The 16,221-nt window shown below is 36.8% G+C and overlaps 5 protein-coding genes across 5 annotated transcripts, besides 1 other annotated feature; 4 read left to right on the plus strand and 1 right to left on the minus strand.

The window, feature by feature from the left end:
* Positions 1 to 9: 9 nt before the first annotated feature.
* BEWA_049650 (cleavage and polyadenylation specificity factor, putative) lies at positions 10 to 3,036 on the minus strand (the record flags this gene model as incomplete). The annotated part of the gene is made up of 2 exons (XM_004831893.1): positions 10 to 1,733; positions 2,790 to 3,036. 2 exons carry the CDS (start codon positions 3,034 to 3,036, stop codon positions 10 to 12), a joined length of 1,971 nt encoding a protein of 656 aa, XP_004831950.1.
* Positions 3,037 to 3,923: 887 nt separating this feature from the next.
* On the plus strand, positions 3,924 to 7,366 carry BEWA_049660 (conserved hypothetical protein; the record flags this gene model as incomplete). Its single annotated transcript, XM_004831894.1, has 4 exons — positions 3,924 to 4,084; positions 4,468 to 6,637; positions 6,724 to 7,022; positions 7,057 to 7,366. 4 exons carry the CDS (start codon positions 3,924 to 3,926, stop codon positions 7,364 to 7,366), a joined length of 2,940 nt encoding a protein of 979 aa, XP_004831951.1.
* Positions 7,367 to 7,944: 578 nt separating this feature from the next.
* Positions 7,945 to 9,435, plus strand: BEWA_049670 (hypothetical protein; the record flags this gene model as incomplete). Its single annotated transcript, XM_004831895.1, has 1 exon — positions 7,945 to 9,435. The coding sequence occupies one exon, from the start codon at positions 7,945 to 7,947 to the stop codon at positions 9,433 to 9,435; it is 1,491 nt and encodes a 496-aa protein (XP_004831952.1).
* A 51-nt stretch (positions 9,436 to 9,486) lies between these two features.
* Positions 9,487 to 9,515: a sequence feature (AT_rich).
* A 339-nt stretch (positions 9,516 to 9,854) lies between these two features.
* On the plus strand, positions 9,855 to 11,999 carry BEWA_049680 (hypothetical protein; the record flags this gene model as incomplete). The annotated part of the gene is made up of 1 exon (XM_004831896.1): positions 9,855 to 11,999. The coding sequence occupies one exon, from the start codon at positions 9,855 to 9,857 to the stop codon at positions 11,997 to 11,999; it is 2,145 nt and encodes a 714-aa protein (XP_004831953.1).
* A 1,299-nt stretch (positions 12,000 to 13,298) lies between these two features.
* Positions 13,299 to 15,461, plus strand: BEWA_049690 (hypothetical protein; the record flags this gene model as incomplete). Its single annotated transcript, XM_004831897.1, has 1 exon — positions 13,299 to 15,461. The coding sequence occupies one exon, from the start codon at positions 13,299 to 13,301 to the stop codon at positions 15,459 to 15,461; it is 2,163 nt and encodes a 720-aa protein (XP_004831954.1).
* Positions 15,462 to 16,221: the final 760 nt, after the last annotated feature.

The following is a 16,221-nucleotide window of genomic DNA, read 5'->3' on the forward strand; positions in this document are numbered from 1 at the left end:
TGTGTATGGTTAAATGATTAAAATACCTCCATTTTTTAATTCCTTTGCGATAAATGCGTAATTATGATAAATTAACCTTGAAATTAGTTCGGTAAACTCCATGAACTTGTCTTCGGAGAGTACTCTCTTTTGCTTGTGTATAATTTGGTGCAAAGGTGAGATACTCTCTCCAGACGATGCAGTTTGAGACTTTTGTTTTATGGATCCCGGGTCCATGTACAAGCAATTGCCCTTGGTGGACAAAAACACATTCTCTCGGCAAGTCAAAAATAGACCCTGCTTATCGACAAGGGCGATTGCTTCAACTGTTTCTGCAGGGCTAGCGGATATCTCAAGTGATGGTGGGTCTTCTTTGGTTATTTCCATTCCAGAAGCCTCCAAGAATAATTCTGGATGCAAGTATACATCTTGAATATCCTCTCTTTTTTCCTTTTCAAATTCTACGGTATAACCATTTGCGGGACAATGAACAGGCACTCCAAGTATATGATTTAGATGTTTCGAGAACTTTTTCATACTTTCAGACTCTCCATGGACGAGTAAAATGTTTTTTGGAGATACCTGTCTTGCGAGCTGAATTATCCCAGCGGAATCTGCGTGTGCAGAAAAGGATAGATAACGGACCTTGCACTTAACATTTATTGGTCCAGCAGATGTCTGAATCACCTTTTCCCCGGAAATAAGCTTGTTTCCAACTGTTCCTTGTACACAATACCCTGGTATAACGATAAGATTATTTGGATTTGGGGCCCATAGTTTGCACGCTCTAAGTGATAATCCAGCGTGTACCATCCCAGGTGTTGCAAACAAAACCATTGGTCTGTTTTCGTTCAAATAACCGTTATCAAATGGTTGTATGTAAGACATTGAAAATGTGTTTTCATTCAACCCCGGTATATTATGCTCATTTGTCCAGCACGAATGTAGTTTATAGTAGTTTGTAGCTTTTTCAGAAAGACCGCCACCGAAATAAATTGGGTATTTCAACTCCAATTTTGACCAATATGAATCCAGGATAATTGCAAGCTCTTGGGCCCTTCCAACGGCAAATACTGGAATTAAAACCTTGCCTCCCTTCAAGAGGGTATCGTGAACAACAGTACATAATTCCATTTCTGTTGCCTTTCTAGGTTGCCTAACTACCGTTGCATATGTAGACTCGCATATCAAAACGTCTGGACACAAACGAGGCACCTTTGCAGGTCCTAAATGTTTATCTGGTACAGTGTTAAAATCTCCAGTGTATAACACTGAAAAACCATCACATTCTACATGAAACATTGCAGCTCCAAGGACATGTCCTGCATAATATGGTGTTATCTTTATATTACCAATATGTCTCGTCTCCTGAAGTTGAAGAGCTATTGCTTTCTTTACAGATTCAGTTGCAGGTCCGAGGTTATATCCCCAAGGGTCATCTGCACCCTTTCTTCTTTTGTGCGATTCAGAATCTGTCCGCATATTTAAAAGATTCCTTAGATTTTCTTTGTCCTGTTTTACCGTTCTTTGTGCGGTTACCTGTGCGCTATCGCGCAAAAGTATAGGCGAAAGAGCCTTTGTAGGCCAGGTCATGTAAACGGGGCCGTTGAACTTTAATTGCTCAGTAAGAAATGGGAGGGCACCTACATGATCCAGATGGAAATGCGAAATTATTGCACAGTCAAGTGTATTAGTAAGATCATTAAGAGTACGCTCCATGGCAACTCTCATTAAAACTGCCTTTTGAGTTGGGTCTGTATGTTCGTGTAGGCTATTAAAATTTTCATATTTGTATACATTTGGGAGAAAATAGGTTCTGATTATTATGTGATCTATTGAATGGTTGAATCCGTGTAGTTGATCCATTTATCCTTAAATTTCATCATGCTCTAGAGAGTCTCTCTAGTAATTCCTACTGACAATGTACTGCATTAAATCCATAGGGAGTATCTATGAGTCACTATTAAGATGGAGTAATAGTAATAGAAGGATGTGAAGACTCTTTGGAGCTCTCTGGAGACTGAGTAGTCACACCATTCTTGAGATCCTGGAGCTTCTGATCATAGACTTCCTCAGTCATTGGAGTCCATCCGTCTTCTCAAAGTAGTCCCTTTTGTATCTGGTAGGATCAATCTTTGCAGAAATTAAAAGTAGAGAGGACTCTCCCTTTGATGATACTCTTGCAAATACAAACTTTTCCTTTTCAGAGACAGTACATAACTCCTTACCACCATCTACAACAGAGGATATGAGGACACCATCCTTGGGAGTAAATCTCTTTGTCTTTATTCCATTCTTACCATCTGTTACCAAATTCACCTTTGTCATATCAGGATGGCAAGATCCAGGGCAACAGATGTTGATGGTCGAGCAGTATCATTTCCATCCGTTTTACTTCCTCTAAAACAGCAAAGAGATCCTGCGCTACAAAGCCTCACTAGACATACTGTCCAGAGTGTTACCAAAACCCTTATCTCTCCCAGTTATCACATTCCCAAGACACCAAGTGATTATTACAAATTACAAGAGGCTTTCCCTTTTATATTCTCGTCATGAAAAAACTACTGATGGAAGAGGAATAGACAATCATGCAGACCCCATTGCGGCCAGGAAGAGAATAGAATATCCCGTATATATCGTTATCATTGTAAAAACTTTCCACATATTACTTTCATATCATTTAGTATAAGAATGTGTAAGTACAACGAAGCAAAATGTCAAGAAAGAAGTGCGTAATGGTTAGTAATAGTACTCTCCTCAATCAGAACCACAGTATATCTCCATTATACTCCCACGCACGAAAAACTTACCCTCAATAGGTCCATCTGAAGCTCCACCCTGTCTTTCAGTTTGGCTTCCTAAATATGTCTTTTCCAAAATCTCCAATTGGTGTTCGTATACCCCGTCTGGACCGAGCATCTGCAGCGCGGGATACCTCTTATGATCTACAAACCCGCAATGGGCTCCACAATCAAGGATCAGTCTTCTAGTTGGAAATGTGAGCAAGACACAGGAACGACCAACATCTTGCCCAGCCCCCAAAATTGTCACCTTCATTCCTAGTAAATGTGTGTTTACATTAATGGTAATTGTGGATGTTTTGGAGCTGTTGAGATCGTTTAGATAGTGTGTATCTAAAATGAGCTGTTTGTGAGACTGTTGTGTCCCAAAGAATGAGGAAGGAGAGAATGGAAAAAGGAATGGCGACCTCTTGGGGCCTAAGGAAGAGTAGGATTAAGGTCACACTGGGCTAAATAGCATCACTGAATGGAGTAGACTGCCATAAATTGAGTCATCTCTCATGATGCATACGTTCAAACTCCATTATGCCTACACCTTCACGGGTCTCCCTCCCTGCCTTCCTGTCGGCTCCATAAACGCCTCTATTTCCACGGTAAGCTCCACAGCTCTTTCCTCTAGTCCTATAAACGTACCTCAAAGCCCTAGAGTGTCAAAATGAGACATTAGATACGAGAATCCATGGCGTGTCCACGAAAATTGTCCTTCATCCGCTATACGCTCAACTTTGTATCCTTTATGCGCTTATGCTCATAAATTTTAGGGTAATCTGCCAAAATTGTGGCAAAAGACGCTCCTTTGTTTGCGTAAACCAACTTTTACCGTCTGGTCGTCTACCTCAATTCCCCGGGCGTTTTCTCGGAGAAAATTCTCTTGTAGTCGCGAAATTTTCTCAGGGGGTTGGGTGTTTAAAAGTAGTCACTAAATAATTTCAGTTTTGTCTTATTGAGATTCCAATGGGGAAGTGTGTGAGTGGACTGGCCTCTCGGGGTCCATTTCATTGTTTTGGACTTAAAATTTGCAAAGTTGTCGAGTGGCTATTCTGGGCTCTCAGAAAGGACTAGGAGAGAGCGATAAATCGCTAAAAGCAGGAAAGAAGAAGAGAGTGTAGAGGTTTTGTCGTAAAATGCGCTACTGAACGACTAATGACGTCTCTAACACACAACAGGAGATTTGTCTTTCAAGGCAACCTAAATAGGCTACTATCAGATGCCAAAAGGTTCCCTCCGAGTTCAAACCCGTGCCAAAAATGCGCTCAAAGAAAACGGGCCTGCATCTGCTCTCAAATTACCAAAGGTGTTGGAAGGTAAGTTAATGCATAGCATGGAGTGAGTAATGATCATCTACTTTCATTCCAGTAGACTCTTTAGAGGTTTTATCAGTAGGATTCTCACTGTGCAAGTACTACTGTAGGGAGTACTGAAACAGGTGACCCACCGACGTCGGAGACTAGGTAGTCATACGAGCTGTTTTACAGCGAGTTGATATGCTAAAGTTGGGGATTATAAATGATTGTTAGAGAGATGGGACTAATGGAATATATTCCTCTAATAAGCATTGTTAATACACAGGTTCCTTTCAGTCACCTTTACAGCTCATATACTTGCCACAATTCCTCCCTTCAGTCGGATAGTCATGATCTGCTCTCCATACATACCTCCCATCAATCGCATATAAACATTCATTTAGGACACAAGTATATGAGATAGAAGAACTTTCCGAGACAAAGAGTATACTAAACGAGTTGAGAGATTCTCTAGATGACGTTGACATGGAAAAATGGTCCGTACATACCAAACTTTTGGATGTAACCTCTCTCACTGGCAAACACATTTCGGAAATAACAGTAAATGTTAATGGGAGAAATGAAGCCGGAGTGGAATTCGTTACAAATGCATGGATTAAAATGTATGAGATATTGGAATTTTACAAAATTTTGGACTTGATTGCACCAAACCTCAAGACGAGTGGTGGTAAAATCTCATCATTTCACATTTCAGAATGCCCTGGTGCTTTTATCGCAGCATTAAATCATAATATAAAGGTAAAAAATGAACGTGCCGAATTACACTGGCTCGCAACCTCTTTGAACCCATATTATGAAGGAAATAACCACAATGAAGTTCTGGCTGAAGATATTCTATTCAGGGAAACGTATCCCAACTGGATAGTTGGATTTGATGGCTCTGGAAATATCACAAAATCGGGGAATATTGAATATATTTGGGATCATATTAGCAGACCTAGTCGCCATAACAAGGGGAAAACTCCAACTCTAGTAGATATTGTAACTGCTGATGGTTCGTTCAACTGTCAACATGATCCAAACAACCAAGAGAATTTAACTGCATCACTTAAATTCTCGGAAACAATTTGTGCACTCGGCCTACTGCGTGTAGGGGGTTGTTTTATTCTTAAAATGTTTACAATGTTTGAGGAGTCATCGCTTTCTATAATGGCTCTCTTGAGTTTGTGCTTTAAAAGACTTGAGGTATATAAACCTACATTCTCAAAGTGCTCCAGTTCGGAGGTATATGTTGTTTGTATGGAGTTTAATGGGATAACATCCATCTTGCTTTCAACACTCTGTAAATTTGTGGATTTATACGCACGACAGAGCGATTCACGTTCCCAAAAAGAAAAGACTGCTATAATACCAAAGGAATGGATAACATCTGCCTTCCGTGCAGAATTTGTGGAATGCTCAAAAATGTTCACCCAAGCTCAATGTAGATTTTTAAGGACATCAATGCAACAATATGGAGCAAATCTGGATGAAAATCCATTGTATAAGCAGAAGAGGGAATTTGCAAAGGAGTTTATTAAAAAGTATGAAATACAGGGAATAAAACCAGAGTCCAGACTTGTAAAATATATGGCGTATACGAATCAAGTTCTTACCGGGAAGGATACAAGTTCTTTATTCCATGTTCAGAAGAGAGCTATTCTTGACTTGAAAAATAGGAAGGAGTATAAGAGTGATTATGACGAGTTACAAAAGGAGAGAAAAAGACCACGTGATGCACTCTATATAACCGCAAATGAAACGGAAGCTAACACTCACACTGAATCTGTCAATAAAATTATAGACTTTGCAAAGAGATATAAAATAGAACTTTCTAAAAGTGACAAGAAAGATATCCGAATATCCTTTTTGCCTTCCATAGTTGAGGATTTGCTTTCTGATTTACGATCTCAAAAATATCTCCGTGAAAACTGGTTTTCAGTTGGAAGAATATCGCCCTCTGACTTTAAAATGTCATTCTTTGTTTCTAATGATATCCTTTATGATGTAACAGCCCTAAGAACATATCTAAATTCTGCTCTTCCTCTATGTACAGAGTCTGACGCCCTCTTAGTTGGGAGTTCCTCCGGAGAGGCACTTTCTGACATTTCATTACCTCCAAGTGCAGTAGCTGTGGAGCTTGCAATGGTAATTAAAAAATACTCTGACATAGGAAAATACAAATACTATTTGGAAATTAGTGGTTCACAGCAATTTCCTGCCATTTGTATATTCAAGAGACACAATGTGCATGGGTCATTGATACATGTGCAAAGTAAACATACAGACTCTGCTACTACAAGCATTGAATATTCTGGAACCTATGAGCTGCAAATCATTCTCGGAGGTTTTGTGGGTGACGGAACAATCGATTTATGTTTTGAGTATAACTATGATGAAATGTTAAAGCAATCTCAACCATACAAGTCTCTCATAACTGAACTTGGAGATTCTCCCCTTAAAAGATCCTGTGATTTTATATTTTGTGATGTTGAAAATTTTGGAAGTCATCACAGAGAAGTCGTTCATGGGGAAATTTCTACTAAACATGTACTTGTAGCTCAACTTGTTCAGGTAAGATGCATAGCTTTGTATACCTGTCCATTGTTTTGAGTTTGTCAAAACGTTCTATTCCAAGCATAATTCATAAAAATATTCAGGCGATGACTTGTATAGCAGATGGAGGTGACTTGATTATTCGTATGTCAACCGTGTACACACGTTTTACGGTTGGAATTATCGTAGTATTATCTTCTGTATTTCAAAGCGTACATTTGTATCAACCGGAAGCTGTATCTCCATGGACTCAAAAGGTGTATATAGTATGTCAAGGTTACAAAGAGGACACTGTTTGCCGTCACTTTACGCAGTGTCTTTGGGATGCTCTGTGCTTACACAAGAAGAGCAATGTAGACGTACTTCAAACACTTAGACCTTTGTATTTTACACAAATTGCCAGGTGAGTTGAGTTTCAGTAATTTTACATGTAACAGGGAATTGTGGAATTTTAATACTACACTACTATATAACCACTTTGAAGATCTGGTCCTTCACACAAAGCCACCAAATGTTTCCAACGTACAAACTATATGTAAAAGGTTCTTACAGGATCACAATCTTCTCGAAATATTTTATCCTCAACCACTCCTTGATGCATCAAATATGCAAATGCCTTCTGTATCAAAGGAGGAGGAAGAAATTAAAACACTAAAGAGACCTTTGGAAGAACCTGATTCACCGGCGTTAACACTATCTCCAGTGGACGAAAATCATTCCCCAATATGGTCAAGTGATGAAGAGTAGTATAAATCTTGTGTAAATGCATATTTTGTATTAAGTAGGTATTTTAGCTTGTGGTGGGCCATCTCTCCAGGAATCATTTTAGCTGGTCCCCTAGAGGTATGTTTAAGTTTTTTGCAGAACAAAGAGAGGGAATTAACTTTAGACGGATGTATAACTAAAGGATATGTAAAATTCGTTGGCATATTTACAATTTTGCATGCTCTATTAACTGGTACAATAATCTCAAAGCATAGAGGATAACCTTTTGTTTATGTCTATAAAGGAGAATATGTTATGGTATACTAACTTACACTCCTGTTAGCTTATAAAATACTGCATAAATCCGACAGGGGTATATCGAGGTCATGGGGTCTCCTAAATTAATGAACATTGGACCGAGATAAAAGAAGAGTTTGTTTTTATGCAACTATGTATATGTGAGGATATGAAGTAAATGAAATTTTCTATTCTTCGCTCATATTTCTAACTTAAAGTATTCGACTGAAGAAAAGACAGGGTGGACAGATAAACACACCTAGACATAGTTGCTTATTTATCAATATAAGAATTCCTGGTTCTCCTAATGATAGTATTGCGAAATGTATGTGGATGAAGGAACAATCGATATAAAAAAGGGTCTTTGGACCAATAAAGTCAAAATCGACTGGAATTGTCACTACTATTACTATTACATAAATAACTCTATAACTCGCATTGAAGAAAAGGATGATTATCCAGAGATCGGATTTAAAAGGTACATACATACTCCAGACTGGTCAGATGATTACGTTTACAAAATAAACTCCATCGTATATGGTGACGCTGTACAAACGGGTTTTATTGGTGATTTATCTATATACAACCATTTAGAGGTTTACTATCTTGCATGCGATGAAAATAATACAACTCCACTGCTCATAAAGTTATGCAAAGTTGATAGTGCAGGCAAGGAAGAGAAAGAAGGAGATTACTACAAGATAAAGGAGGAAAATCTGTGGGATAAAATCCCAGAAACTGCATGCAAAAAAAATTCTGAATTACTCCATGAAATTGTTGAAAATCTCGTATCATACCCTCTAACTCTCTCTTTGAGCTCAACCAAAGACTATTACATCAATGGTAGTCTAGATGGACCCGCCTGGCTTCCAAAGGTCACAGTTGTTGACGAGTCCCCTTATTTCTCTTTTAAATGTTTTAGGAAGTTCAGACACTTGATTCAAGACCATCGTATGAATATAGAGTATATAAAGCATGGTGACAAATATCAATGCCTAAAGGGGACAAATGTTTTCTCAAAGGAACATGATATCAAGGTCTACTACTGGGTAAATGACAAGAAATTTGAAAATCCTCTAATGATAGCCTTTGACTATATTAACTATGTACCAGGAAATGGCGATCGGTGGGAACCAGATCTAACCGCGCGTGGAGAGATTCTTGATGCACTTGATAGGGCAAATTGTCGCAAAAATGACGCCCATCTACTTGACATAACAAAAAAGTCAAACTACCCTTGTTCTTCATGTAATTCTAAAACAATTAGAGTGAATAAACACCATTATTCTAGCGGAAGTAGTAGTTATACTGAGTACACTTTTAGTGTTGACGGTGGAATTATTGGAAGGATTTCGGAGCATGGCACAGATCAATTCATAACAGCCTTTAACCATGACATAACGGAAATTTCAGCGTATTATTTTAATGGAACAGTTGCGCTCTTGAAAATAGTTTCAAGTTGTAAAAACAGATGGTACAAACAAAATAGCCAGACAGGTAATAGGTGGAAAAGACTTACCAGAAACCTACCCACTGAAGGTTACGACTACTCGATATTGACTGTGCTCGAAAATGTTAGAAATGAGGACTTAGGTGCAGTGGAAGATTTGGAAATGCAGTCTTTAGATGCTTATGAATATGAAGAAGCTGAGGTCTGTAAACATCATACTCTGCATTCAAAGGTAATCGTGGCTGCAGCCATATCTGTCGTGGTTTTACTATATGCTGCTTCAAAATGCTATCTTTTATTTGAAAATCCGCTTAGAGATGTGGCTTTTAGAGGGGTTCATGTGATCAAGAGATTAATGCGGTAGTCTATACATTCTATCCACTATTTACTCTGCATGCAAGGCTAAAATGTTTAGATATTTTGTAAATTTTTATATTAAATTATGAATGTCTAAAATTCTCTATTTTTCCATATATTTCTCAGTATTATCTACTCTTTAGTCTGTATTTGTTTTGGGATAATGGCGTCTCGGAAACTTTGCCAATTATGGTACGATTTATATCACCACTAAGATTCAAGATGTGCGTGTCTATATGGGTATAAAAATCGTTGAAGACAAAGTTTTTAAGGAGTAAGTGGGGGAATATTTGGATGGTCAAGAGTACATGCAGAAATAAACTACATAAGATACGAGTATTAAAGTGTTTAGACAAATTTTGTAGCCGCTTAAAATTGTAAATAGTACTAAAGGGTTGTTTTCGTGGTATTAATAGGTTTTAAAAGATGAGTAGAGAAATTTTGGATATAGATCCAGATAAATGGAATACTCAAACTTCACAGATCTCTGGGAGTAAGGATAATCATACTCTCAGTCCGTACTTTAAATACGAATATTCTAATATCTCTGGACGTTCCTCACTTAAGTTAGTTTCTCTGCAGTACAAGGATCAAAAACTCCAGATTTCACTTCCGAGTACTCTAATTTCAAAAGTTGCCACCTACTTTACAAAAGATAATGAGAGACTCTTAGCTCTTTATATAGAAACTACTACCAAACATATTTACTATACAAACAAGGATAGTAGTAAACCCATAACAAAGGATTCTTTATTTGATTATTTTTTAACTAAGTATGGTAATACACTCAGAACAACTAACATAAAGACTATCCTAGACAGTGTTCATGCTAAAAAGAGTCTTGATTATGATAACTTATCTGAAGAAATTAGAAAAAAGCTTTGGAGGGGAAATGATATATACTTTGACCTTTCCCAAAAACCTACTAACAATGTGCAAAATGCAGAATATTTATCTGAAGTTACTGGTGTAAAGGTTATTATTAAGAAAACTATAACACCAAATAATAAATTCCTAGAAGTCAACCACGCTCCTAAAGTCACAGGTTCTTCCTTCCACATTAGAGGATTTAGCAATTCTTCCAACGAAAATGTCAGAGTAAATGATGATTTCCCCTATGATTTACTTAAAAAATTCACTGTTTACTACAGTTTAACTGATTCTACTTACATAGATCCTCTTTTGGTGGTGCTAACTCCGGAGAATCTTACTGGTGATCCAATGTATGTTTCTAGTAAGTACTTGATTTCAAAGCACAATGATAATGTTCAATGGGAAATGTGCAGGGTTAAAGATGGCTTTGTGGTTGATCATGCGATTGAAGAAATACTTAAGAATATTCAAGAGAATACAAAACTTAATTTGGAGAAGAATCCCGATCTTAAGGAAAAACTGAAGGATATAACTTATGATCTTTTTATCGATTTAACTCGAAATTTTGACAAAAATGAGGGTCAATATACTTCTGATGATAAACAAATTCCTTACAGAAAAATTGTGAGTACTGGTTACTCATTTATTTCACATGCTGAGACATTTAATGGATTTACTGTTAAAGAAATTAAAACAAGAGAGACCACGATTAAACATCCTACTATTCCTATAAACGCTAGAATACGCAAACTATGTGTTTTCTACAGTGGTACTAGCGAAACTACAGATCCCCTTCTGATATATTTTTTAGAGAGAAGTGGGAATGCTAAGTGGATATATAGATACCTGGGAGATAAGGAGTGGAAAATACTTTCTGCCGGAGCTCCTTCTAGTTACACTGACTCTAAAAGGATTCTAGAATTGTTGAATGAGTATTCCGTTTCAAGTGTCATGGTAGATCTCTCAAATACCGGAGGGTCATATATTCCAGATGGAAATACCCTTACCTTCAAGGTTACTAGTACTGAGGATCCTCCCAACTCTGGTTTCTGGAAGTTCAAACATACTTCAGCTACTGGACAAACTTTCCAAGTCAAGAGTGTTAAGCATACTGAAAAAACTCAACTTTCTGGTATATCTTCTTCCGGTCCCCTTGATAGTGTCTCAGCATACTACTACGGAGGAAGTACTCCAGCAGATCTTACCAGGCTTCTCCTGATTGAACTGAGCTCAAGCGGTGGAGGTAGACATAAGTATTTTCACAGAGAAACAAAGGATGCACATACATGGTCTGAATATCATGGATCTGGAGGAGGATCTAAGTTGGAGGATATCAAGAAAACGCTAGATGACCTCAAGAAAGTACAATTTCCTCAAGAAAAACAAGAAGAATATGAACCACCACAAACTACTGGATCGTCACGTTCGAACTCCCAATTTCATACACCTGGAAATACTGATCCTAAAAATGAAAAATCTAGAAATGAGCATGATGAATCTAGTGATAAAGAAGAGAGATTTTTAGGGGGAAGGGATAACTTATCTACATCTTCCAAAGACTCTTCCGATTCTTCCGGTAGTGCTATAGCAGGTGGCATAGTAGGTGGCCTGGCTTGTTTATGCATTCTTGGTGTTCTAATATGGAAGGTGGGACCCTCCATGAGGGTTTTTATATTAAGCAGGAACCCTCCCCTCTAAGGATCTACGAATCATTTTTACAATTATATCTCTCTGTAAGCACCCTTGGATAGTTACTCTTTGGTTTCCATGTACATTAGGTTTAAAGTGTTGGATGCACTAAAAGTAGGATATACCAAACTCCTCCATGTGATAACATAAGACACTGTAATCCATAAATTTTCTATGTTCTATACCCTGATTCATTCTATTAGAAAATACATTGTATCTAAATAGACAAGGAAGAAGTCAAGGATATACCTCTGGATGAACAAGTGATAAAAAATAAATGGATACATATGTATAACGACTAGGATAAAAAACATGCCATTAAAACTGTGGGAACAAGATAAGAGTGAGATAATAGTCCAAAGAGGCTACCTAATCAGGCTATTATTAAGAACTGGATAAGAAGCCCACCATTGAAACAAATGGAATAAATTCTCAAAACTGAACCTAAATGGGAATTGATTATATCATTTATAATGTAATAATGGGTCATAAATGAGAAATAATGTCTAAATCCAAAAGAGAGAATTAATAAACGAGAGAGACCTTACAGAAAATTCTACTGATATATAACCGGATATGACAACAGAATATGAAAAATGACTAAATATAGGATTGGTATACCATAAAAGGTTACTAATTTATTCATGTAACGAAACGGATGGCATCTAAAGGTCAATCAAACAACTCTGAATGATTTATCCAAAAGGAGCGGATAGCAGGAAAATCACCAATAAAATAACTAACAGAACAAGAATATAATTTTTAGAAAATCTAGAATGAAATGTGATAAACTAAGAAGGATAAGCCACAAAATCTTAAAACTAGGAAATAAGTTACCTCTAATATACTAATATGTTAAAAGGTCAAAATAGTCCAACTATACATGGATTATTCCTCCCATATATTACTAAAAACTCTTTAAGATAAAGTAAATGTGGAAAAACTAATGATCTGACTCTGTACAGGGATATAATCAAGCGCATGCACACTCTGGAATTAGTGGTAGTTGTAGGCTTAATAGAATTAATATTTACACAAGGAGATACTAATCTCCCTAAAAATATGTATAATGCAAACATAGACATTTTATTTGGAAAGGGGGAGGATGGGTGCCTATAGAGTGTCATGGAAAGTAGACAGAGTCTTTAGGATGTGTTGAATGGGGAATAGTGATATTAACAAAGAGCCATACAGATATAAAATTGTAATAGACAAAGTTATAGCATTGTTTAATAAAATTTTTTGATTTACCAGTTTTTTAAATCTTTATAAAGGTCCAGTGTATAGAATTCTAAAAGCTTAGGTAATATGAGTAGGGTAGTGGATTTGAATATAGATCCAGATAAATGGAATACTCAAACTTCAAATAAGATTCATGGAAGCAGATATGAACATGCTTTTGAAGGTTATATTAAATATGAATACTATATTTCATCTTCAAACTCATTGTTTAAATTAGCTTCTCTAGAGTACAATGGACACAAACTCAAATTTCCGTCTCCTACTACTCTCATTCTAAAATTTTACACTTACTTCACAAATAATAATATCCTATTGGCAATACAGATAAGAGGTGGAAAAAACATCTATTTTACTAATCCAGACACAGGAAAAGATATAAATGGTGATACTAAATTTGATGAATTTATAACTACCAATAATACTCCACTTAATGAGTCCACAGACATTAAAGAGATACTAGATAATGTAGTAAAAAACAAAGGACTAGACTATGAGGGTTTATCTGATGATATTAAGAAAAAACTATGGAAAGCAAATGCCATTACATTTGATATTTCTCAAAAACCTATTAAGAGTAAGGAAAAACATGTAACCTACAAGTCTTATATCACTGATGTAGAAGTAACTGTAATAGATAGCGGTAAAATAGCCAATACATATCCAAAGGTACAACACAAAGCTTCTACTCCATTCTACATTAGAGGTCTTAAGGATGCAGGTCGTAAGGATGTGAATATATATAACGGTTTTCCAAATGATCCACTCGATAATTTTACTGTATACTATGCCACTTCTGATAGTAGCTACAATGATCCTCTTTTGGTAGTAGTAACTACCCAGGATATTAGTAGTACTGATCAAAGATTTATTAAAAGTCAGTATTACATTTCAAAGAACCAGGGTAGTACTGAATGGGACATTCGTAGAATTGAATATCCTGGTATAGATGATAGCGAACTTAAGGAAATACTAACTAGTATTGCAAGACATAGTAAACTTTATATTAACAAAGTGAACGATAGCGGTGATCTCCAGAAGAAGCTCACAGATATCACAGAAGGTCTTATCATTGACTTTTCTCTAGCTACTGGGGATTCTGGTACATATGATTCTGGTAATGGCAAGAAGGTTCTCTATAAGAGGACAAAGTATGATGGATACAGTTCCATTTGTCATGCTGATACGTTTACTAGTTTTAGTATCAAGGATATTAAAGTAACTTCTGATGTAAGTGTTTCAGGTGTTACACTTCCGACTGGAACTATACTTTCTAGACTGAGAGTTTTCTACTATGGTACTGATAAGACTGAATATCCCCTCATGGTGTACTTCAAATATGTTAGTGCTGGGAAGAAAATGTGGATACGCAGATACTATGGAGATACTATCTGGCAAGAGTCTACTGATCATTCTCCAACCAGTGACCTAGATTATCCTGCCATTAAGAAAGTCATTGAACAACTAAATATTCCACGTATTACGATAGATCTTTCTCAGACTGGAGAATATATTCCCACTGGAAATATCCTGAAGTTAAAGGTTGATAAGTCTGGAGTTAGTGGTTCCGGCTTCTACAAATTTGCACAAACTGCACCTAGAGATCTAGGTTTCAAAATTAAGGGAGTTACTCACAAGGGAAATACTCTAAATGGTATAAAATCAAACGACCACCTTGACAGAATTACAGCCTACTATGAGGGGCAGGATCCAAAGAACAAAGAGAACCTTCTCATGATTGAACTACTAAAAAAGAGGGGTAATTCTAATATGTACGTATATTATTGTAGAGAAGACAAAGAGTCAGGATGGATTGTTATTCCTAGACAAACTGAGAAACTAGATGGTATTCCTCTTACCAGTAAACTCAAAGAGTTAAAAGAGAAACTTGACGCTAAAAAAAAGAAAACAAAACAAGCTGAAGGTGGTGATAAAGGAGGTACTGAACCTAATGGTGAAACTGGTAAAGGTGCTGGTGGAGTTGATAAAGGCGATAATAAAGGACAAGAATCTGCTGGTGGAGGTAGTGCTGGTAATGAAGCTAGAAATAGTGATTATGTAGATGCTGAAGCTCAACCTGATGCTGCTACCCTCCAATCTTCCAGTAACTCTGGTGCTATAGCTGGTGGAGTATTAGGAGCTATAGTTTGTATAGTTCTCCTAGCCCTACTCATTAAGAAAGTTGGACCTTCTGTAAGAGCCCATTTTGAAACTAGAAATCCTCCATTGTAGTCTTCAGAGCTTTATTCTCACCGATTATATGTTATTTCCCGTATATCTACTTTAGGCTATCGTCCATTAATTTCATGCAGATAAAGTTTATATTTTTAATGCATTAATACGAGAGACTGTACACCACCTCTTCCGTATCCTACATGATGTATAATAAGTCTTTAATATGTAAATTATCTACACATTTTTACGCATTATAGTTATTAATTTATGTTACATAGCCTAATTAATCTGCCCTAGGTGTTGGTTTATATGTGCGTGATTAGTTTCTACACCCTTGTAGACACTACAGTTTCCTGTAGGTTTGGGGAATAATCAGAACAGGCCTTTATAAATAAGATCTTTTGATTTGATTCAGGTAGGCATTGCCGTTATCTCTATCGGAATGGACTTCCAATGCTTATTCATCGTAGTTAAAGAGCACAAGATGATGTATTTTAGAGAATATATCTCTAAAATAAGAAATATCTAACAATCGATATTTTTCACCAAAAGATTTCGACTCTCTGAATGGTTATAACTATGTGAATAAGAGACAATAAATAATACGCAATAGGTGTGACAAAAGACTATAGGTCTAAAAAGGAAGCTGGTATCCTTGTAGTTATGAGAAGTAAGAATGAGATAGGGGCACTCTTTGGAGCTAAAGAGTGAGAAACTGTAGTCTAATTAGTAACTTATCTGGCATACCAAAGAAACCTGCATGCACGCTTATACTTTCATATAATCATTCTCATTCCATTCACAGAATGTAGACAAA

The sequence above is a fragment of the Theileria equi genome (assembly GCF_000342415.1).
Source record: "Theileria equi strain WA chromosome 4 map unlocalized gcontig_1105316255041, whole genome shotgun sequence".
Lineage (NCBI taxonomy): Eukaryota > Apicomplexa > Aconoidasida > Piroplasmida > Theileriidae > Theileria > Theileria equi.